At 40.6% G+C, this 25,598-nt stretch overlaps 1 protein-coding gene and 1 pseudogene across 3 annotated transcripts in view; one reads left to right on the top strand and one right to left on the bottom strand.

The window, feature by feature from the left end:
- The window catches only part of ABHD3 (abhydrolase domain containing 3, phospholipase), a 35,594-nt gene extending 12,136 nt beyond the window's left edge, over window positions 1-23,458 (bottom strand). The window contains exons 1-4 of one of the 3 annotated variants that reach the window (XM_036417506.2): window positions 23,184-23,458; window positions 22,422-22,585; window positions 20,561-20,743; window positions 9,240-9,285 (exon numbers count right to left, since the gene is read on the bottom strand). In XM_036417506.2, coding sequence (XP_036273399.1) covers window positions 9,240-9,285; window positions 20,561-20,743; window positions 22,422-22,585; window positions 23,184-23,330 — 540 coding nt within the window. In that variant the 5' untranslated portion in view covers window positions 23,331-23,458. The remainder of the gene's footprint in view (window positions 1-9,239; window positions 9,286-20,560; window positions 20,744-22,421; window positions 22,586-23,183) is intronic. The other 2 variants (XM_036417505.2, XM_045574390.1) reach the window with 2 other exon arrangements.
- A 1,766-nt stretch (window positions 23,459-25,224) lies between these two features.
- LOC118708603 lies at window positions 25,225-25,335 on the top strand (annotated as a pseudogene).
- The last annotated feature ends 263 nt before the right edge of the window (window positions 25,336-25,598 follow it).

Here is a 25,598-nt window from a genome sequence, read left to right on the forward strand (position 1 = left end):
ATCAATAAAATATATTTTAAAAAAAATACTGAAACCAGCCGAAACCGGTTTGGCTCAGTGGAGAGAGCATTGGCCTGCAGACTGAAAGGTCCCAGGTTCGATTCCAGTCAAGGGCATGTACCTTGGTTGTGGGCACATCATCATTGGGGGGTGTGCAAGAGGCAGCTGATCAGTGTTTCTCTCTCATCGATGTTTCTAACTTTCTATCTCTCTTCCTCTCTGTAAAAAATCAATAAATATATATATTTTTATTTTTTTTTTATTTTTTTTATTTTTTTTTTTTTATTTTTTTTTTTTTAAATATATTTTATTGATTTTGTACAGAGAGGAAGGGAGAGAGATAGAGAGTTAGAAACATCGATGAGAGAGAGTCATCGATCAGTTGCCTCTTGCACACCCCCTACTGGGGATATGCCCGCAACCAAGGTACATGCCCTTGACTGGAATCGAACCCGGGTCCCTTCAGTCCCCAAGCCGACGCTCTATCCATTGAGCTAAACCAGTCCCGGCAAATATATATATTTTTAAAAAGTACTGAAATCAGCTATCTGCACCAGCCTGATTACAGTATTCCATAAACCATGATTACAATAAACCATGATCACAATATCCATTATTCAATCACTAATGAGTAGTCTAAGAAAAATCACAATTTTCAGCGATCCTCCTGATAAAACCCAATATTAAGACACTACCTACTGCTCACTGTCATCTTTTTGAGATCTTCAAATATGTAATTTTCCAAAAGATAAATGTTAACCTGACAGCATTTATAATGGAAAAACCATGAAGGTGATCCTATTATCACATTTATTTTATAAATAGGAAATTGAGTTTAGAAAGGTTAAATAAATCCTGTAACACCTGAACGGCTGACTAAGCTGAGATAATTTAAAAAATACTCTGTAATTAAATGCATTTGAGTGACACAAATTCACTGTAAAATCTAAATAGGACAATATCTACTACCATGCTTATTCACAGTGACTGCAGAATTTGTCACAAGTATTCAGGTGAAAAAAATCATCCTTACTTGGAATTTTTATTACATGTGAGTCTTTTCATACTGCACAGTTAAAAATTAAAATTATTTTTAAAATATATTTTATTGATTTTTTTACAGAGAGGAAGGGCCTAGACTAGAGAGTTAGAAACGGATGAGAGAGAAACATTGATCAGCTGCCTCCTGCACACCCCCTACTGAGGATGTACCTGCAACCAAGGTACATGCCCTTGACTGGAATCAAACCTGGGACCCTTCAGTCCCCAGGCCAACACACTATCCATTGAGCCTAAAATTATTTTTAATTTTTAGACAAGAACAATTTTATTTTAGATGATACCTTTTCTGCCTAAACTCACAATGAAATAGGAAATCAGATTTACATAAACAAACAATGCATAAATGTCAACCAAAGTTCTCATATAGCTACACACACACACACACACACACACACACACACATCTACTAATACACACACATATTCCTTAATATGAGTATTAGATTTCTAAATAGAATCCGAGATATCAAGAACCCTAAAGACATTTATTTGAAAAACAAAAACAAAACAAAACAAAAAAACCTTCTCATTTTCTAGTTGACAAACAGTCTGGTAAGTTGAAATATCAAGCTCATTTTAAAAAAATTAATGATAGAAGGGGGTGTTAAAGAACATGTTCTTGCTCTGAAGATTCTAATTAGCACTATCTAGCAATCCAAAAACAAGATGGGTCAATCTGTAGTCTATAGAGATTTCCAAGAGAGACTGCTGGGGCAGGGCAGTGAGATGGAAGGGAAGAAAAGAAAGGAGTAGTAGGGAAGGATGTGTGAAGAGGAAGGAGGAGGTGATGGAGTGCGTAGCTCAGATGAGTACTTAGAGCAAGCATGTCAAACTTACAGCTCACAACGAGTATTTTTGTGACCCAGCCAATATAACGGTATGTAAGAAATGTTTTAATAGAAATTTCATAACTTATCTTTTACAATATCCTGTTATACATAATTACTAGTAACAAACTACAATGTTCGCTAGTGACTGATTACTATAATTGTGTTGCATTCATTTCCCTTACGTGTACCATTTCTCTCCACTAATACCAGCAGTGAAAATTTTGCAGCTAGTTGCCACGTCATTAGTCTTGGACTAACTTGTTTGGTGTGCACAACAGGAAATATTTTGCTTTCAAAAAATAAGAAAAATAGGTTTACTTACATTACACTTATTAATTTCTGCAATTATCCAGTGTCTGATAAGTTAATGTTCAAGAAAAAATATTAATTTTCATAAAAATGTTCTATTATTTTATGTTAATGATTGCTCATGTATTTCAGCCCTGTGTATCAGCATATCTCTATCAAAATAAACCTACGTTTCTATGAAAATTGAAGCTTTTGTTTTTTTGTAGTCCACATAAACTTAAACCTTGTTTATTTGGCCCATGTTAGCCTTTGAGTTGGACATGCTTGACTTAGAGGATAAGGAAAGATGAAGAGATGCAGAGAGTGTGAAATACTGAGAGTCTAGGGTATGGTTAAGGAGAAGACACTACGTCAGCAGAAATAAAACACTGTATAGCTTTAAAATTTCTCAATTACTTATGAACAAGTCACCAAAATGTACCCTTGTTATGCAAGCTTTAAGTGAAGTATGTGTGCACATGTATGTACACATGCATACACATGTACACACGGCCACACACAGAGTTAGGGCACAAGGAAAACAATCTATGAAAAATTATTAGGATCAGAAAATCTTAGTGGCTGAATCCTTTGTAAATGATCATTCCTAAAGTAAGTGGGAACTATGAGAGTTCACAAAATAATCATTAACATTAGGGAGTCTAACATTTCTGGATTCCTAATCTTGAACACCAAGAACTGCCTGTCTTTCAGAAAGCAAGAAAAGGTACCAACTACTCCAAGGACTCTAAGAGTCCTGCAGGGAGAGCTGAGGCTCAGTCTGCTGAGACGAGAACTCCCTGTCTCCTAAGGTTAACAGCCCCTGGGGGACCGAAGGGCAGGCTTCTCGTTTCCTCGTGTGCAAGGCTTTCCCTCATCGCTGCACTGACTAATCAGAAATGAAGACAAAATTCCTACCTGACTGCTTTGCAGAAGCTATGGTAATCCCTATAAATTCCAAGTATATCACAAACCTATTTCAGCCAACCTTTTACTTTTGCATGTCTTCCACTCCTAGGAGAAATGCTTACTCTAAATTCTATTTCACCTTTTCTAGCTCTTTTGGGTTCATTTCTGTTAGAGTCCCTTCCTGTTTAATCTTTGCTGATTCATCTTTTGTTCTTTTTTATGCCTAAGCTAAGGTCTTACTCTGAGTCGGAACTACATTGAATTCTTTTCTGGATTCAAGGCAAGGTGTAAATAAACACAGGGTTCCTCTAGTCTGAAACAGTACTTGTTCATAATTCTAAGGCGGAAGGAAGAAGGGTTACCAAGGGACCTAACTCTCAAAGCTAGTTCTAAAAATCAATAATGTGATGCATTAGGGTACAAGAAGTATATATTACGTTATAATTAATTAAGTCTCTTAATCGAACCCAGGTTTGATTCTGGTCAAGGGCATGTACCTTGGTTTCAGGCATATCCCCATTAGGGGTGTGCAGGAGGCAGCTGATCAATGTTTCTCTCTCATTGATGTTTCTAACTATCTCTCTCTCCCTTCCTCTCTGTCAAAAATCAATAAAATATATATATATATATATATTTTTAAAAGTTTAAGTTTAAAATATTTGGCTTTCAAAAGAAATTTCAATCGTTGTACTGTTGATATTTGGCTCTGTTGACTAATGAGTTTGCCGACGACTGACCTAGTCCTACATGATCTAAAAGCACCAAAAACATCTAAAACGGAATTTATTTTTATTATATCTAAACCTCATAAATCTTCCTAAATGTCCTATTTCAGCAAATATCCATGCCTTTTGCCAGTTCACCAAGCTAGAAATGTGAATCCTGACTCCCACATAATCTTTCTATCACATGAATATCCCTCATTTTTGTTCTCTCTTCTTCCTACCTCCTACCTCTGTTTTCAAACTATGGGTAGGTCTATAGTAACTGATTTTTTTTAACTGGCCTCCCAGCCTCCAAATCCCTACCCCTCCATCTTTTTTTCACACACTGCCCTAAGTTCTCCTTCTAAGACATGGCCATGATCAAATTATTTCATATGTCAATTATATCCCAATAAAGCAAAAACATTGTTTTATCTACCTACCTATCTATGTATCTATCTATCCATCCATCCTCACCCAAGGATATTTTTTCCATTGATTTTTAGAGAGAGTGAGAGAGAGAGAGAGAAAGACAGAGAGAGAGAGAGAGAGAGAGAGAGAGAGAGAGAGAGAGAGAGAGAGAGAGAGAGAGAGGCTTGGGGTTGGGGATTGAACCTGAAACTCAGGCACGTGCCCTTGACTGGGAATCAAACCTGCTGCTCTTTGGTGTGAGGGCCAGTGTTCTAACCACTGAGAAACCTGCCAGGGCTAAAAACATGTGTGTGTGTGTGTGTGTGTGTGTGTGTGTGTTTTAAATATATTTTATTGATTTTTTACAGAGAGGAAGAGAAAGGAATAGAGAATTAGAAACATCGATGAGAGAATCATCGATCAGCTGCCTCCCGCACACCCCCTACTGGGGATGTGCCTGCAACCAAGGTACATGCCCTTGATCAGAATCAAACCCAGAACCCTTCAGTCCACAGGCCAACGCCCTATCCACTGAGCCAAACCGATTTCAGCTGTGTGTGTGTTTTTAATGTCTATGGTTCAATACTACGTTCCTGAGGATACTACTCATGAGACTTCAAAATTTGATCTTAGAAGAGTTCCCATCACTTCCTGGATAATGAGAAGAGAGTATAGCATAATGGTGAAGAACATAAGCACATAGTCAGACTACTGTCTGGCCAACGTGGCTCAGTGGTTGAGCGTGACCTAGGAACCAGGAGGTCAGGGTTCGAGTCCCGGTCAAGGCACAGGCCCGGGTTGCAGGCTCGATCCCCAGGGTGGGGCGTGCAGGAGGCAGCCGATCCATGATTCTCTCTCATCAACGATGTTTCTCTCTCTCTCCCTCTCCCTTCCTCTCTGACATCAATACAAACATATTTTTTAAAATAATAATGAAGAAAATGAACATTTTAGCTTAGAGGTGGCCTCACGGGGTCCCCTCTTCTCCTGGCTCTTTCCCAGACGGGGACGAGGGGCTCTGGCCAGCCGGGGCATGTGGGCCTGGGTGAGGGAGGCTGGACAGACACACACACACACACACACACACACACATACACATACACACCTTCTCCTTGCCGGCCGCAGCCTTGGCACCAGCTCCCGGCTGCCTGGAGCCAGGGTCTGAATCCTGGCTCTGAATTCCTTGGCTAGGGCAAGTTCTTAACATATTTATGTCTCATTTTATTCCTCTGGAAAATGGGATGATGGTGACTATACTTACCTAAATCATTGAGTTGTTTCTATTGCTAATTAATAAGCATGAAAAAACATAACTGATATATTCTAAGTCCTCAATAAACATTAGACAAAATTATCATCATTATCCCTCCACAAGTACTTTTTCCCCCAAAAATATTTTTTATTGATTTCAGAGAGGAAGGAAAAGGGAGAGATAGATAGAAACATCAATGATGAGAGAATCATTGATTGGCTGCCTCCTGCATGCCCCACCTGGGGACCAAGCCTGCAACCCAGACATGTGCCCTGACCAGGAATTGAACTGTTGACCTCCTGGTTCATAGGTTGATGCTCAATCACTGCCTGGGCCCCTCCACAAGTATTTGCTAGTCCATGCTCTTCATATCTTTTCCAAATGTATATATATATTTTTAAAGATTAATTTTAGTGTTTTTTAAAAAATTAACTTATTATTTATTTATTTTAACAATCTTCATCGGAGCATATTTTTCCATTGATTTTTAGAGAGAGTAGAAGGGAGAGGAAAAGACAGAGAGAAATATTGATGTGAGAGAAACACATCGATTAGTTGCCTCCTGCAGCCCCAACCAGGACCCGAGCTAGGGAGAAGCCTGCAACCAAAGTACATACCCTTGATTAGAATCGAACCTTGGACTTGATGGTCCACAGGCTAACACTCTATCCACTGAGCAAAACCAGCTAGGGTCCAAATATATTTTTATTGATTTCAGAGAGGAAGGGAGAAGGAGAGAGAGATAGAAACACCAATGATGAGACAGAATCATTGATTGACTGCCTCTGCATTCTTCCTACTGGGGATCAAACCCACAGCCAGGGCATGTGCCCTGACTGGGAATCGACTGTGACCTCTTGGTTGGCGCTCAACCACTGAGCCATGACGAGTGGGTGGATATAGAGTTATAGACCATGCTCTTTGATACCTTGATCTTTGTGCTGAGAAGGCTTCTCTTTCCCTCTCCTTGCTCAATACCATAGCCTTCAAGATCCAACTCAAATTTACCTCCACTGCAGTGTTCTTTCACCTCCCCCAGGCAGTTAGCTACTCCATTCCTTTATGATCCGTAGCCTTAATAGATCTTCTCACAGTTGCACTTAGCACTGTACTGTGCATATTTTTATGTGTCTGACACTCTCTTGTAACTTAAGTTAAAGCTATTATGGCTTAGGGTTGTGTCTAATATGTACACTCCTCATCCTACAGTGCCTGATTTAATAGGTATATAACAGGGTTCGGCTGAATGAACAGATCTTTCTCCCTCACTTTATGGGACCTAATGGAGTTTACTTTGTAGCAGGTGATTTCCTTGAGTCTCAGCTCATGTCTCCCCATCTTTGTATCCTTGAAACACCTAGATAGACACACAGCTCTGGCCACTGTGCTCAGGGGCTAGAGCGACAGCCTGTGCACCTGAGGGTCTCAGGTTCAATTCCCAGTCAAGGGCACATGGTCAAGGGCACATGCCTAGGTTGCAGGTTCCATCCTGGGTCCCAATTGAGGCAAGTGCGGGAGGCAACCAATTGATGTGTCTCTCTCACATTGATATTTGGCTCTCTTCTCTCTCTCGCCCCTTCCCCGTGCCTCCCATTCTCTCTCTAGAAATCAGTGGGAAAATATCCTCATCCCTCACAAGCATTAAAAAAAAGAAAGAAAGAAAAAAAAGGCACACAGCAAATCAAAAGCTGCTCAAAAACTATTTGTGCCCTGGCTGGTGTGACTCAGTTGGTTGGAACATCATCCTATACACCAGAAGGTCGAGGGATGGATTCCAGTCAGGAGCACCTACCTAGGTTGTAGGTTCAATCCCTTGTGGGGGAGTGTAGGGGAGAGGCAACCTATGGATCTCTCTCTCATATCAGTCTCTGTCTCTCTGTCTCTCTCTCCCTCCTACCCCTTTCTCTGAAAATCAATGAACCTGTCCTCAGGTGAGGATTAAATAAATAGTACTGCACTCTTAAAAACAAACAAATAAACAACAACTTGTTTAGTCCAGGGCCACAGTGACAAATTTCAATCTTCCCCTTTAGAGCATCCACCATTTGTCTATAAGATTCCTAAAAGGCTGGGTAAATTAAGGAAATGTGAACCTTCACATCAAAATCTTATGGGGCACTTTAGTAAGATCACAAACACTTCATAACTTTAGCTTTTATTTTTTTTTTTTTTTTTTTTTTAATATATTTTATTGATTTTTTACAGAGAGGAAGAGAGAGGGATAGAGAGTTAGAAACATCGATGAGAGAGAGTCATCGATCAGCTGCCTCTTGCACACCCCCTGCTGGGGATATGCCCGCAACCAAGGTACATGCCCTTGACCGGAATCGAACCCGGGTCCCTTCAGTCCCCAAGCCGACGCTCTATCCATTGAGCCAAACCGGTCTCGGCCATAACTTTAGCTTTTAAAAACATATTGATTTTGATTCCCTCCAAGGCCCGAGTCACTTTAAAACAAAGGAAAAGGGCTCTTCTTTCCCTGTGTTCTCTTAAAGTACTGGCATTAACGACATGATTGTATCTTCAGCATGACTAATTTATAGAGGTAATAACATGCTCTATCGATGACTCAAAATAATGTTTCTTTCCATTCTGATAGGATTGTCTTTGATCTGTTGAAGTGGTGAGGAACTAGTAGCTGAAAAGCTTTCAGAAAATTTCAGTGAGTATAAACTCACAGGCTTAACATCAAATAGAGTGATGATTTCCCAGGAGATGAAAAAACTTCTATCATAAAACAACAACAACAACAACAACAACAACACAACAACAACTTTAGGGGTTAGGAAAAAAGTAGATTTAAAATAATATTTTCTTTATGTAAACTTTGATGGACATATAGGCATATAACTTGGTCAATCTTTTCATGAAAAAGTAGAATTCTTTTTTTAATTTTTTTTTATTCTATTGATTTTACACAGAGAGGAATTGAGAGGGATAGAGAGTTAGAAATGTTGATGAGAGAGATACATCGACCAGCTGCCTCTTGCACACCCCTTACTGGGGATGTGCCCGCAACCAAGGTATGTGCCCTTGACCAGATTCGAACCCGGGACCTTTCAGTCCGCAGGCCGACACTCTATCCACTGAGCCAAACCAGTTTCGGCAAAAAGTAGAATTCTTAAGGGGAAAAAAGGTCACTGTGCTGGTTAATTTGTTAAGTACTAGTTAAATTTTTGTTTTTGTTTTTTTAATCCTCACCTGAGGATATTTTCCCATTGATTTTTTACATTGAGTGGAAGAGAGAGGGAAAGACAGAGAAATATCTATGTGAGAGAAACACATGGATTGGTTACCTCCTGCAGGAGCCCCAACCAGAGCCCAGGAGGGGGAGGAGCCTTCAACAGGTACATGCTCTTGACTGAAATAGAATCTAGGACACTTTGGTCCACAGGCTGACGTTCTATCCACTGAGCCCAACCAGCTAGGACTGTTCTAGTTAATTTTTAAAGAAAACATGTTTTTGCATTAAAAATTATGTAGGTAAATATCTATTGATGTTAAAATACACTAAGTGCAAACATTGTGATAAAATAAAACATTAATTTTTATAAAAACAAAAATATATTACATATTTACCATTTAATATAAGATCTGAATGAACGTAGACCAAGGGGATTCCCTGGGTTGTATAAATTACAGATCTTGTAAATTTCTTTTTTTTTTTTTTGCTTATCTGTATTTTCCACAATGAACTTGTATTGCTTATGAGTTATGCTTTTCATTATAAAACTAGAAACAATTCTTTTAAAAATTAAGCTGTTACTAGTTTAAATTTACTTACCAAGAGATTCTCGCCTGCCATTCCTCTGTTGTTAAAAACCACACATCTAAAAGCATAAAACAATTTTGTTATTTTTACACATGATTCTTGCTCACACTGCATTATCAAAATCATCTTACTAGCACTGTTTTAGAGCACAAAAAAGGTTTTAAAAAATCTCTTCCAAAGACATGAGCATGTTGACAATTTCATCTAAGTGCATGAAAATACATTTCCAGTTCCCTAAACTCAATTCATGGGTTCAAATCAGAAAACCGTATATTGAAATGATGTTACATTTTCCTACCAAAAGCAGAATTTTTACAACTTTTTCCCATCCATAAGCACACATTTCCAATAGATGTTGTTAAAACTCTAAATACAAGTCAAATTTAATTGTTTTTGGTTCAAATTTCAAAAAGGCCTCTACCTGTTCTATTTGCAACATTAATAAATACTTATTCCTAGCCTCAATAAAAGCTCTTGTTCTCTCAAGGCTCAGCAAACACCGGTACGGGATTTTACCTGAGGCAAAAGCATTACCACAGGCGCAGCTGAAAGGAGCCTGGCACCTGAGCCAGGTGTATATTGAAATGATGTTACATTTTCCTACCAAAAGCAGAATTTTTACAACTTTTTCCTATCCATAAGCACACATTTCCAATAGATGTTGTTAAAACAACTCTAAATACAAGTCAAATTTAGGGAGGGCCCCCCTCGGGGTATGCAGTTGATTTAGGGGAGGAAAGCCTGCCTGAGCTTTCTATAAACCTGTTTGCCTCTTCTGGGTCAATCGTCACACGTAAAGGATTTAGAGCAGTGTTGGCTCACGCTAAGTACACAACGACAGCACTAGTAACAATGGCAGTTGCAGCGCCAGGTTAGCTTTAAATACTCATTCTGCATTTAAGATATTTAACTCTCATTACATTTTCAGTCAGTCATAACCCCAGATATGTATTTTGTGCCATCCTGAAATGAATCCTGACTTGTGTCTGCACAGGTTTCTTTGATTTAATCTATATTCATGTCCATTAAAATTCTTTTTTTTTTTTTTTTTTTTTTTTTTTTTTTTTTTTTTTTACTGTTTACTTATCCAATCAATAATCAAGGACGTTTAAGGTTCTAATTCCTTTTCTTCAGGATGTTGCTGATCATTGCATGGGTTCTAAGCACCAATGACCTGACTGCCTTACAGAACATTCAACAACGCTGACTCTCTCCTCACGGGGGGGTTACAGTTTAATGTGGTATTCAGGATATGTTTCTGCAAAGGAATTCTGTCTTGTTTCTGAAAGGTCATATAGGAAATTTTACTAGGCCCAATTGAAAAAGGAAATGTTTAAAAATCTCATCAATCTAATTAGAGAAAAAGCTAGAAATATTACATTTTATTGACTAGTCAAAGAAAGACCTTAAATATACTATAAACACATGCGGAAACGTTAGCATAATGTCAGTTAGTCCTTAATCTTTTCTTGTTAAATATGTGGCAGGAGAGATTAGAGATAAATAAAATTTAAGTTAGTCGCGTGTATTTACTTGCATAAGCACCTAAGTTACACTGGAATTGGGACTAAAGTTCATTGTGACCTTGAGCCTTGAAGATCCTACTCATTCAGAAAAGAACCACTGGATAAAAAATGGCTTTTGGGTCAAGACATCACCGTGTGACTGAGAGAAGAGAACAGACCTTATGAGGGGAAAGGAAAAGATGATCTGCAAACTCATGAAAAAGCAGGCTATACACCTGGGATTTTCTTCCAAACTGCAGACTGGGATATTTTCACTTTTTTTCAGGCAACTTTTAAAAGTGGATCACAGCTCTGGTATCTCTTGCTAGAAGAGAAATTGTATTGACCTCTCCACAGGCCTTAGTTCCTGACAATGTTCATTCAGCAGCAGTGATCACTGTATTTACCTCTAGTCTTGGGAATGGGGCAGAGAGATAAAGAATGAAAGAGCAAAGCGGCTACAGAGAAAGGCAGAATGGGGGCTGCCATCCTGTTCCTTTCTCCCACATCAGCTTCTTCTTTCATTTAACCCCGCTTCTGCCCTGTCAGTCATCAGGGAACACTTTACATATAAAGCTAAAGGAGGTAGCCATGAAATGACAAGAAAAACCCCCGAGATGTTCTAAATTAAAAAGAGACACCAAAGGGTTCATCAGCTAACAACAGCAGGGTAAAAACCAACAAAAGACTACTTGCACTCTTCAAAGTATGCTGAAATTATTTTTTTGTGGGTTTTTTATTTTCTTCTTTTCTTTTTTCTTCTGTATGTTGGGATTATTAAACTAACTTCCAGGTGGCTATTTCTGAGACTATCTAAAAGGTAGCACAGCCAGGTCCAGTGGAACCCCAGGAGTCTGCTCCCTGCTTACACAGGAGCTGTACTTACTGCTGGCCCTCCCAGAACTAGTCTCCCATCACTCTGTCTACAGCTAATGTAAATTATTTTAGAACAGCTTACATCTTTCTCCCCCAACTTGATGTATAAAAAAACCATGAAGGCCAAGACCGGTTTGGCTCAGTGGATAGAGCGTCAGTCTGTGGACTGAAGGGTCCCAGGTTCGATTCTGGTCAACGTTGGTTGTGGGCACATCCCCAGTAGGGGGTGTGCAGGAGGCAGCTGGTTGATGTTTCTCTCTCATCGACGTTTCTAGCTTTCTATCCCTCTCTCTTCCTCTCTGTGGAAAATCAATAAAATATATTTAATAATAAAAAAAAAAAAGCCACGAAGGACATGTTTGTCTTTTCTAGTTAGTGATGCTCTTAGACCCACCTTCTTCTTTTGCTAGCAGTGGCCCAATAAACACTTTCTTTAAAACACACACACACACACACACACACACACACACACTCAGTCTCTTTAAAGTTAAAATTTTTTGTTTAACAGAAGCATCTACTATTGCTAAGGCATTCAATAAACCTCTGTTAACTTTGTAACAGCTGTCTCCAAATAATTCCTATAATTTCTCCCAAACAACTTTAAAGAGTATGTACATGAGAAAAATCGTTCTGCAAAACTTATTTTTCCTGCATATTTTAACTATTTAAATTTTCCTCTCAGAGCATGGCAAATATAAATAAAGAGAAGACTTAGCAGAGACATACCTACAGTATAAGATTTCTCAACCTTTAGCACTATGGATGTTATGGACCAAATAATTCTTTACATCGGGGCTGTCTATAGCCCCCTTGTTTGAGAACCACTATTATAGTGAGAGGGACCAGAGAGCATTGAATCTGCTCAAGCCCAGGGATCTACCAGAATAAAGTGATTTTATCAGATGACCTTAAATATTTTCCAGTTCTAAGATTCCACAAGTCTTTGATTCTCAGGATACAAATAATACAATATAACATACAGTTCATGTATCATAGAAATGTACACTTCAAACCTATATGATTTTATTAACCAATGTCATCCCAATAAATTTAATAAAAAATAAAACTAAAAGAAAAGAAAATAAAAATCAGCAAAGGATAGAGTGATATGAACATTTATTTAGAAAGCACTACACTGATTTCAGGTAATAATAATAGCAGTAGATATTTGTTAGTGCTTACTATGTGCCAGATCATGTTCTAAGCACTTTACATGAACATGAATATTGGAATGACACATTCATTCAAAATTTATTAAACAGAACATTTATTGATCTAATTTTTAAAAACTGTTTTGAGCCCTGACCAGTTTGGCTCACTGGATAGAGTGTCAGCCTGTGAACTCAAGGGTCCCAGGTTCGATTCTGGTCAAGGGCATGTACCTTGGTTGCGGGCACATCCACAGTGGGGGGGTGTACAGGAGGCAGCTGATCGATGTTTTCTCTCTTATCGATGTTTCTAACTCTCTATCCCTCTCTCTTCCTTCCCTCTCTCTTCCTCTCTGTAAAAAATCAATAATATATATATTTTAAAAACTGTTTTGAGAGACATAACGAGAGGAAGAGAAACCCTGGCATATCAGGATGATTCTCTAACCAGCTAAGCTACTTGTCCAGAGCTTTGCTGAACTAATTTCAAGATGGAATTAGAACTTACTAGAGTAAAATGAAATAAAAATATAAGGTTCCTGGCCTCAAGGAGAATAGAATCTAGTTAGGTTGAAAAGAAATGCACCATATTTTCAGTTGAATAACTATAACAAAAGTGATAACACAAGGCTCTCTAAAAGAGCTTTGTCTCTGAAAATTTGTTAATTGAGGTATCATTTTATAGTGGGATATCTAACAATTAGATAGATAATGTTAAGTCCCTAGAGAATGGTACTATTTTTGTTTTCCAGAAATACCTTCATTCAATGCTTTCTAATATGCATTATTTCATCTAGCCAGTCTCATGAATAATCATTAACTGACTCATTCTCAAATTTTAAAAACCAAATTATTTTAACAAGAAAAAAGATAAACATATTTTAGATAAAATATGTTCATTAAAAATTACTTTGTATCCAAGATACAGCTTTTAGATTAGGGAGTCATCAGAACTCATCCTTCTGTTTCACCACCTCATCTTTCTTAGTTCAGCTTCCCCTTCCCCTCCTCCTTCAGGAAGAGTCTACAGATGACCTACTAGTGCACTTCTAACGCTGCAGAAAAAGCAGCTGAGTGTCACCTAAAGCTTAGCATCCACTGGTGCTACTTCCCCTGAATAAAAACTGCGCAGGCCCAAACTCCAAACTGTAAAGTAAGAGAATGTTTTAAAGTTGCCAAGTGTGTGGTCCACTCTTGTTCTTGTCTCTTAAATTCCAGCAAGTTGAGTAACATTAAAAATTATGACCCATAAAAAATTATGTAATAAGAGGAGAAAGCAAGATGGTGGCAAAGGTAAACAACTAAACTGCCGCCTCGCACAACAATTTCAATATATATATATTTTATTGATTTTTTACAGAGAGGAAGGGATAGAGATAGAGAGCTAGAAACGTCGATGAGAGAGAAACATCGACCAGCTGCCTCTTGCACACCCCCTACCGGGGATGTGCCCGCAACCAATGTACATGCCCATGACCGGAATCGAACCCGGGACCTTTCAGTCCGCAGACCGATGCTCTACCGCTGAGCCAAACCGGTTTCGGCTCGCACAACAATTTCAAACTACAACTAAAAGACAAAACATCCATCACTCAGAACCACGGGAAAGCTGGCTGAGTGGAAGTTTTACAACTATTATAGAACAAAAGAGATATAACACAAACACTCAAAAGCTGAGGTACAGAAGCATGAGAATCGGGCTGGTGGCAGGCTACTGGATGGGCAGCTATTTTTAAACCTGAATGGAGACAAGCTCCCGATCACTCTAAAATCCAGTTTCAGAGTGGACCCAGACGCCTATGGGGAGAAGATGGACGGTCTGTCATAGGGTCTAAAAGTGAAGATGACTTTTTTTGCAGAGGTGCACCAGCAATCATTGTTTTCTGTGCTGGAGTGTGGGTCACGGGGACTTGGAAACGCGGAAAGACAGAGAAGGCTGGCTGGCAGCCATTGCTGTTTGCCACACCCTAGCCTAGTGATGCTCTGAGACCCCCTCCCACACATTCTACAAACCCACCCAGATTCCACACAGCAGCTTTTGCATATAAATGGCCTGCCCTGTGGCAGCTTAACCAAATAAACTGCAGCTCCAGTCAGACTGCTCCAAAAGCCAAATCCCAAGCGAAGAGGAGAAAACTGTAGTTCTTGCTATAGCTCCTGTGGGGTGGCCTCAGATAGTAGCTGACTTGCATCCTATTGGAGATCCAGAAACTAGTGTATCTAGTGGTCTGTGTGAAAAGACACCAGATTTCAACTACTCTCATAAGGGACACATTCAAGAGGCAGACTCAGTGAGCACCAAAGCCCTACTGGAACAAGTCCTGCCTCATAAACGTGTCTTCAGCACAGCAATTCTTCTGTTATAGACACAGCGGGTCCTCACAGCCAATTGGCCTGGGGGTCAATTCCTCTCAGTGATACCAACAACAATTAAGACTTAACTACAACAAGGCTGTACACACAGACCACAAAGGGGTGCACCAAGTGTGTCCACTTCAGGTAACTGGGAGGCTGACCCATTGAACCATATAAGACATCTAGCACACAAAACTACCCTACCAACTCAGGGAAGCAGTAAAAATGAGGAGGCAAGGAAAGAGATCACAAACAAAAGAAATGGAGAACAAATGACTAGACATAGAGTTCAAAACCACACTTATAAGGTTTTTCAAGAATTTCCTAGAAAAGGTCAATAAATTTAATGAGACTCTCGAGGATATGAAAAAGGATCAACTAGAAATTAAACATACATTGACTAAAATAAAAAAAAAATATTATACAGAGACCCAACAGCAGACTAGAGGAACACAAGAATCAAGTCAAAGATTTGGAATACAAAGAGGCAAAGGACACTCCTCTGGAGAAGCAAGAAGAGAAGAGAATCCAGAAAGTTGAAGATAGTGTAAGAAACCTCTGGGACAACTTCAAGCGTACCACCATCAGAATTATGGGGGTGCCAGAAGAAGAGAGAGAGAGCAAGACACTGAAACCTATTTGAAGAAATAATGACAGAAAACTTCCTCACGTGGTGAAAGAAATAGACTTAGAAGTCCAGGAAGCGCAAAGAACCCCAAACAAAAGGAATCCAAAGAGGACCACACCAAGACACATCATAATTAAAATGCCAAGGGCAAAGGATAAAGAGAGAATCTTACAAGCAGCAAGAGAAAAACAGTTACCTACAAGGGAGCACCCATACGATTATCAGCTGGTTTCTCAACAGAAACTCTGCAGGCCAGACGGGAGTGGCAAGAAATATTCAAAGTGATTAATAGCAAGAACCTACAACTAAGATTACTCTACCCAGCAAAGTTATCATTCAGAATTGAAGGTCAGATAAAGAACTTCACAGACAAGAAAAAGTTAAGTAGTTCATCACCACCAAACCAGCATTATATAAAATGCTGAAAGGTATTCTTTAAAAGAGGAAAAAGAAGAAAAAAGTAAAGATAAAAATTATGAACAACAAATACATATCTATCAACAAATGAATCTAAAAGTCAAGTGAATTAAAAATCTGATGAACACAATAAACTGGTGAATATACAATAATAGAATCAGGGGCATAGAATGGGAGTGGATTGAGAATTCTCAGGGGGAAAAGGGTGTCTGGGTGCGGGGTATGGGAAGAGACTGGACAAAAATCATACACCTATGGATGTGGATGGGAGGGCAGGGGGAAGGTAAGGACAGAGGGTGGGAACTCAGTAGAGGGGAGCTATGAGGGGAAAAAAGGAGAAACAATTGTAATAATCTGAACAATAAAAGATTAATTAGATTTTAAAAATAAATAAATAAAAGGTACTGGGGAGATCTTCACATTCATGTTTGCAAGGACAAGGACTACCTCTGAAAGAAAGCATAAGAAACTGGTACTAGAAATTGCTTCTAGAAAGGGAGCTGAGTGACTGGGTACCAGGAAGGCACTTTACACCGAATATACGTTTGTACTGTTTGCAGATTTTGCTCTTTGTATGTATCATTTTAAAACATTAAAATACAACCTGGAAAAAAAAAAAGAATTATGTAATAAAACGTCCATTGAAATCTAGGCCAGTCATTAAGTATTTTGGTACTTACTGTAAAGGACACTATCAGAACCTATATTCCCACAGAGCATACAGTCTAATTGAAGTGACAAAGAGTTGGCAGTGGTAGGGAAGAAATGTATTAGGAAGCTCCAAGATTGCCCACAAATGACAGAAAACTCGAAATAACAGTGACTGAAACAAGGTACAAATTTATTTCTCATGTAAAAGCCCATGAAGGTAGACCAGGGCTTGTATGGTGCCCTATAGTTTCAGGAAACTAAGTTTCCTATATTGCATTGTTTCATAAGCCGTGGCTTGCTTCAGCTCCAGCTATCACATCTGCATGCCAGCACCCAAGAAAGAGAAAAATGAAGACTAGAGAATGCAGCACCAGGGTCCTTTAAGGATGCTTCCTAGCAGCTGTGCACACTACTTTTACTGATATCACTTTGGCCTGCTGTTCCTTAGCATCAAGGGAGGTTTTAAAGTGAAGTCTTTATTTTTGGGCAGCTATCTACCCAACTGAAATTGGGTACATCAGCAATTTATTTTTTTTAATTTTATTTATTTATTTATTTGTTTGTTTGTTTATTTATTTATTTATTTTACATCAGCAATTTAAATATGTACAAAATACTGGGGAAGAAAGGGGGAATAAGTATTAGGAGATAACTAGATGTTTATATTTTCAAGAGGTAGATTTACTTGTACTTGCTCTTTAAATTATATATATTTTTTTAAATGTTCTACTTTGATCAGGAAACAGACCTGAGAAGGAAGACCTGAACATTTCTAAAGACCCACTTTGTTCAGGGCACTCAACCAAGTACTTTATACAGTCTGATTCATTAAACTCTATAGTAAGAAACTGTGATTGGTGAAGTTAAAAATTAATTGCCCAGGGTCACTAAGTAAGAGGTAGTTCCAACATCTGAATCCAGGCCTGGCTCCAAGGCCCATGTACATCCCCCCCACACTACACAGCCTTCCACAAGCTATGTTACCTACTAGACCCCAGGCCACAGTATCAACGACTTAGATCTGTTTTGCCACCTAAGAACTCAACTCAGCCTTGTGCCAAAGTTCCAGGTGCATTTTTTACTTCAGTGGTCTTTGCAACTACCTGACCATCTTTGATTGATTGCAAAGATAGCTAATAATGTCTGTCAAGAGATGGAGTCTCTTTCCCTACTCTTTGACTCTGGGCTGATTGCTTCAACTAGAAAGTGACTTTGCTTTACTAGAATGCAGTAGAAGCAACATTGTGAGGGTTCTCAGCTTTAGCTTCAAGAAGCCATGTGGCTTTCACTTTTGCACGTTTGGAAGCGTTTGCCACCAAATGATCAACCTCAGGGTGAGCTTGATATGGAGACTGTGGAGCTGAGATGAGTCATCCTTGTAAAGGGTACCCAAGCATGGAGTTATTCTGGCTGCTGACCACAAATACACAAATGATTCCAGCCAAGACCAGAAGAACTACGCAGCTGAGCTCAGCCCAAATTACTGACCTACAGAATTGTGAGCGAAATGGTGGTTGGTTCTAGCCACTAAGTTTTGGATAGTTTGTTATACAGCAAAAACTAACTAATACACTCTCTCCAACTTAGATTCAGAGATTCCTTATCAATTAAAAATTAGTGAGGATAGGCCCAAAGGCTATTGAAATATTTATTGACCTTCCTTATTCATGCATTCTACTACCTGATTCAGTGTTAGATTTCCCTGAACCCAAATAAATTGGATCTTCAAGAAACTGACAGTGGCCTGATACAGCCTCCCCTCTCATAAGCTTCTTGAGGCAAGGACAACTTCTCACAACTCTTTGTATCTCCACATAGTACCTAACACAAGCCTTCCTTGTGTCATATATTCTCAATAAAGCTTCTAAATCCATCAAAGAGATTTTAACCCGTAGGGAAGTTAGAGCCTCCCAACAGCTTTGAAGCTCAGTGTAATAAAACGGTAATAAAATCCATATATATATATAAAAGCCTAAGCGGCCGAATGACTGAACGATCGAACAACCAGTCACTATGACACACACTGACCACCAGGGGAAAGACACTCAACGCACAGGATCAGGGTCCCTCCTGTCTGGATCAGGCCTACTGGGATCTGGCCAAAACTGACTATCCGACATCCCCTGAAGGGTCCCAGATTGTGAGAGAGTGCAGGCCAGGCCAAGGGACCCCATCAGTGCATGAATCCGTGCACTGGGTCTTTAGTTTGGTAATAAAATTTGGCAACTTTTACAAATGATGGAAGAAAGCCATGCTTCCTGGCAACTCTAAGACTTATAAGATTCAGTCCCTTAGTTTCAACTGCATTGTTTTTAAAAGTACTTTCTAAATCTTGGGAGATAGATCAGGCCAAGTATAGAATCAGCAATTTAAATGTGTACAAAAGGCTTTATGATCTGTACTTCTTGAGCATGACTAAGTTTTAGCAAAAAATTGGAATCAAGCCTCACATTGGTGCTTAAACATCCAATAATGATACATTTCTGATATTGCTTAGTGCAAATGTCATTGAAACCATAATTCTGAAATGCCATGTCAAAGCTTCTGAGAGATTGTCATTTCATGGACAAAATATGCTTTATCTTTAAAAGATCAGAATTAACTTGTCAACATTGAAATAAGTCTTCTGGCATTTTCCCCTTTATATAAAAATACTTTCTCTTTATTTATATTGTTAACACTGTTACAGATGTATATACAAATATTTTTATTGATATAAGCTCAACCTCAGTTTTTCACACAAACAAGTATCTCAAGTTTAACATAAGATACAATTCTAAGTGCAACTCAGAGTGTCACGTTACAATAATTATTATCAGCTGAAAAATATTGAGGCACAAAAAAGCAGTACCTTTGCAATGACTGTTTTAAGATTTTAGAGCTGAACCTGAAATTTAATATTGCTAAATCAATTGCATCTGCTAACCAAGTTGAATAATGTTTTTTTCAAAAATGGTGTGACATCATTAACTGAACACTAGCCATGTGGACATGCAAAGAGGCATAGATCACCTTTGGAAAAATATGGACACCTACAAGCTGATTTTGAATATATATATATTTTTATATTGCTTACCATGTGAAAAGTACTTTGCAAATAAATTAATTTTTAATCCAATGTGACTTTTTAAAAATATATTTTATTGATTTTTTTTTTTTTACAGAGAGGAAGGGAGAGAGATAGAGAGCTAGAAACGTCGATGAGAGAGAAACATCGACCAGCTGCCTCTTGCACAACCCCTACGGGCATGTGCCTGCAACCTGGGACCTTTCAGTCCGCAGACCGACTGAGCTAAATCGGTTTCGGCTGATTTTGAATATTTTTTACACTTGGATCTGAGGCAAGATTAAGTGGATCGAGGACTCAAATATGGAACGTGACATGAAGGCTACGGTATACTCTCTCAGGGATCTGCTATTCTGTACAGCACTCTCTTCAGGGGTCCTCAAACCTGGGTTTTATGTCAATTCCTAGGTGATACTAATTTCATTCAACCAAAATCTGCTGAGTGCCCACTATGCTAAATGCTATTTCCCATGAAATAATTTAGTTACACATCTTCCTGAAAAAAAAAAGAAAGAAAGAAAAAAAAAAAAAAAACAGGGAAGGAAGAAATAGAGAAAATAACAATGTAGGGGGTTGCTTAATCCATGCAATAAACAATAAGCATTTCTGAAATAAAGGAAGGTAATTTGTGTTTCATTTAGAATTAATTAAAAGAAGAATGGGGGGAAAAAATCTTTCACCAGTACCTGTATCCTAGTTCTTCACTAAGATGGATCATATGAAGGATATATGACTCCTTGCTTGTTCCAGTGAGGCCGGGCAACAATAAGATAGTAGGTCTGGTGCTGGCGTCCATATAGTTCTTACTGTTATCGTTATCAAACCAGTCCAGTAAAATCTGTCCTCCATCTGCCGTTTTAACACATTCACTAAAAGAAACAATTCAGAGACACATTCAATGCTTCAAGTTACATCTTAATACCAGTGTCTTAATTCTACAAATATAAGATAGTATTTGGTCATCTCAAAATAACTTTTCTTCAGCACTCACTAACACACACTTATATCACTTTCTTTCATTACAAAAATATTCTGAAATTAGTACCTTAAAGTATTTCCAGCAACACTTGTAAAAGGTAGTATATAAAAATGAACTTCAAAGTATTTCAAGTATTTATCTTTTTATTTTATGCATTACTATGATTTTTAATTTTTTTTTAAATTGATTTCAGAGAGGAAGGGAGAGGGAGAGATAGAAATATCAATAAGAACAACTGATTGGCCCTAGCTGGTTTGGCTCAGTGGATAGTGTTGGGCTGAGGACTGAAGGATCCAGGTTCGATTCTGGTCAAGGGCACATGCTGTGTTGAGGGCTCGATCCCCAGTAGGGAGCATGCAGGAGGATCATATCAATGGTTCTCTCTCACCACTGATGTTTCTATCTCTCTCCCTCTCCCTTCCTCTCTAAAATCAATAAAAATACATTTTTTAAAAATCATTGATTGGCTGCTTCCTGCATGCTCCCTACTAGGGACTGAGCCTGCAAACCTGACATGTCCCCAGACCCGGAATCGACCTGCTTCATAGTTCCATGCTCAACCACTGAGCCACGGAGGTTGGGTGATCTCTTTAAAAATACATTTTTTTTTATTGATTACAGAGAAGAAGGGAGAGGGAGATAGAAACATCAATGAAGACAGAGAATCTGCCCCACCACCCAGGTACATGCCCTGACCAGGAATGGAACCATGACCTCCTGGTTCACAGATCGAGGCTTAACCACTGAGTCACACCTGCCGGGCTCAAGTATTTATCTGAATTAGTTCCTCATTTCTTTAAAATATCCAGTCTTTAACCCCTATTTGATTGAGGTCAGCCAAATAATTTACCAGTGAATTATGAATAAATAAAATGATCTCTTCTCTGCCTGTTTGACTCAATAACGGAGTCTTCCCAGAGTCTATTACAAAATTTGCTTCTTAAATTTAAAGTACGTCTCCCATAGTACCTCTGAACATACAGGAATTTCACAGACAAATAGTGCAAGTTCCAGGCAACCAGAGGAACCCCACAAGGACTAGATGACTCAGGGAAATTAATAATAGGCACCATTTCAATCTCCTGGTTACTGGTATATCCTGGACCATCTCCTTAACACGTCAAGGGCATTATCACCAAGAACCCATTTGCTTATCCAAAAGTCTTTGTACAGGGGGGTTTGCCACACAAAAATCCAAATGACTTCATCCTCTCACCCCCACCCTTATCCCCAGCAACAGTGAAATTGTACCTATCATCCAAGGATCTGGTCCTCAGGGGCAGGTGCATGATGACTTTGGAAAAGAGTAACCCCCAAACATTTCTCGTAGTAGTCTAGAAAGAAACCATTTACACCCGAGCACACCCCCCACCCCCAAAAAAAAAAAAAAAAAAAAAGAATGGTGAAAGGCAATACCTGACATGTCCCTGCAGTTGGGTGTGGGGTGAAGGGCATGCTTTCCATGACCATTCCTCCTTTTTTTTCTACTAAACCAGAGGTTCTACTGACCAGCGGGATGCAAAGAGCGGCGATCTGGAAGGTATGGCTGACAACGGACATGCACTTACTTCCTGTACCGCACGGGGGGCTTGGAGGTGATGAAGGGTCGCAGCAGGGTCTGCCCTCGGCTCTCCCAGCACCAGACGGTCGGGTAGTACGTTTCGGTCACCACGGGGCAGTGGTCCTGAAGGAAGCGGCTGAAGCTCTCACCCCCCGTCACCAGCCGGGGCTTCTGCGGGGGGCGGAAAGGACAGTTCCGTGAAGGATGCGGAACGGAGAAAGTTTCTGCCAACTGTGAACCACAACCGGCCCGGCTCGTCCCTGGCGCGGGCGCCGATCCCCGGGATTACTGGGAGCCGGACGCAAATAACCCACAGCCACAACGGGCTTTACAGGGCGGGGTATCCGCTCCTCTGGGGGATCGGGACCGGCGCGAGTTGGAATAAGTCATTCTAAAAAGTGATCTGTCATTCTAAAAAGTGCTCCCGCATTCCCGAGCGGCTCTGCGGGGCGGATCGCGGGCACAGGGCAGCGGTCCGAGGTCAGACGGTGCGGGCTGCGGTCCGCGGAGCGGGGCGGACCCCCCGCAGGCGGCCGGGGCTGGCCGGCTTCCCCGCGCGCGAGCGCGAGCGCGCTCCAAGGGCGACCCTCGGATGCCGGGGGTGGGGGGAAAGGGCGACGCCGGGGAGCAGCAGGCTCGCCCCCAGGACGTCCCCAGCCGGCGATCTCCCGCCAGCGCCTAGCCTCCGGCGACGCCCGATGCTGTGGCTCCCCGCAGAGCCGCCCTTGGCCCTGCGCCCCGGCGGCGCCCGCGCCTCCGCTCGGCTCACCTTGGCAATGCTGCTCAGGTAGTAGCAGGCGTAAGCGACGCTGAAGCCCAGGATCAGGGACAAGCCCACTCCCGAGCCGAAGAACCCAACCCGGACTTGGTGCTCCAGGTACAGGGACAGCTCCCGGGAGAGCATCCGCAGGTCCATGGCTCCTGCGGCGGGAGGCCGGCCGGCCGGCGGGCGGGAGAGCGGGCGGGCGCGCGGAGGAGCCGGGAGCAGAGCGTCGCCTGCCGGGCAGAGTGCGGCTTCCGCCGGTGGCTCGCCGGGCGGCCCCCGGGAAGTGCAGCCCTGCCCGCCAGATGCCGCCGGCTCCGCCCCGGCTTCCTCCGGACCGCCCCCGCCGCCAGCCACTCAGCAACCTTGCGGAGGCGCGGTCCAAGCCCTGCCGCCCGCAGGGCTAACGGGGTTTGGCCTCCAGGTCGCTGTCGGACTTGGGTGAACCCCAAGGGTGGGAAGAACGCGCGCGCCGGCTCCCGAGAGGGAAGTGGGCCGGGCAGGATACCTGCCCCAGTGACCTTGAGTGATTCCGAGAGGCGCTGGGTCTGGATGACTCCTTCCTGGAAACGGAACAGTTTAAGGTGCCCTAGAAGTGTGCGTTGGATTCCAAGATTTGGGGGAGTTAATGTCAAAGATACGAGAATGCACTCCCTATGTAGTGAAAAAATTCTACACCCGTCCCCCTTCACCCTCGGAAATTGTGTTGTTTTCCCAAGACCATCAAAAAGGAAAAAAAATATTTTATAAACATTCAACAGTGAGAACATTCAGACTTGATTTTAAAAACCCCGCTGTGAATTCTTCAGTATGCCTTAAATGAGAAGTAGTTCCCGAAAATAAATGAGATCAAGAATATGAACTGGGATTTTAAAAAATTATAAAGCCTATTACTGGTTTGTGAATGTTTGAACTTGAAGGAAATTCAAATTACCTAATACGCAGATAAACCATTTATGAAGTAGGTTCTCCTAGGCTTAGTTATGGCAACATGCCTAAAAGCCAGGAGATACTTACAGACATCTAAAAGGTGTGGAAGATTTAACAATCTGTTTCTTACGAGCTCCTCCCCACCCCCATCCATCCCCACACCCAGCTATCATAGGACAGTTGGGAGGGACCAGGCCTGCAAGGGAGGGCAGTTAGGGGTGACCAAGAGTGGAAAGACATACAGGCAAAAGGAAAAAAGTAAGGGCTATGAAAATTTCACAGGATTGTAAATTAATTATATAAACAGTGCTAGGGAAAGGGGATGGGCCAGAAGGGAGCAATTTATTTTGCCTTGATTTGGTCATTGCAACTTGATGGTGCCCACGACCCAGAATAATTCAGTTACCTTCACTGAGCCTGTATTTTTTTAATCCATAGAATAATTTATATTCTATAAGTGCCAGTCTGCCCCTGAATACAAGTAATTTTTTCACTCACTGGCTCTTGTACTCAAGTACAGAAACACAAATGTCCACGTGGTGGTTACCATACTTGACAATTTACATGTGACATTCTTTTTTTTCTTTCTTTGAAAAAAAAATATTTTATTGATATTTTACAGAGAGGAAGGGAGAGGGATAGAGAGTTAGAAACATCAATGAAAGAGAAACATCGATCAGCTGCTTCCTGTACAACTCCTACCGGGGATGTGCCTGCAACCAAGGTACATGCCCTTGATGCCCTTGACTGTAATCAAACCCGGGACCTCTCAGTCTCCAGACCGACACTCTTACACTGAGCCAAACCAGTTTCGGCTACATGTGACATTCTTTATAATGCCTGCCCCTACCTTCTTCCTTGGCCCCCATAAATAGATGTATATTTCATTTTGCTTAAATTTGAAGTGATACTAACAGCCTGGCCGGTGGGCCTCTGTGGTTGAGCATTGATCCATGAACCAAGAGATCCTGGTTCGATTCCTGGCACATGCTGAGGTTGCAGGCTTGATTCCCCATGGGGGGCATACAGGAGGCAGCTGATCTATGTGTCTCTCTCATTGATGTTTCTATCTCTCTGTCCCTCTCCCTTCCTCTCTAAAATAAATTAAAAATATTTAGGCTTTGCACAAGTGGCAGTATCATAGCCAATGAGGTTTATCTAAGGCGTGGTTACTGCTAATTGAAAACTTTAAAAATATTTTAAAATAAAGTGATAATATCATAAAATAAACTAAGATAATATCACAAAATAAACTACCATAGCCATCATAGGCATCACAGTTTGTAGAAAGCTTTCTGACTGGGGAGCAAAAACTTGGAATTCACCAAAGTTAAGCAAATCATTTACTCTTTCCAAGCCTCAATTCCTTACCTATCAAATAAATAGTTGAGATGGAAGATGTCCAAGTTCTTTCCTGTTAAAAGAACATTCATAATTTTCCCTTAAGGAAGAACTGTCACTTCCAATATAAATGAGGCAATAAGAGTTCAG

Source organism: Pipistrellus kuhlii, unplaced genomic scaffold (genome assembly GCF_014108245.1).
Source record: "Pipistrellus kuhlii isolate mPipKuh1 unplaced genomic scaffold, mPipKuh1.p scaffold_m20_p_6, whole genome shotgun sequence".
In the NCBI taxonomy this organism is placed as follows: domain Eukaryota; kingdom Metazoa; phylum Chordata; class Mammalia; order Chiroptera; family Vespertilionidae; genus Pipistrellus; species Pipistrellus kuhlii.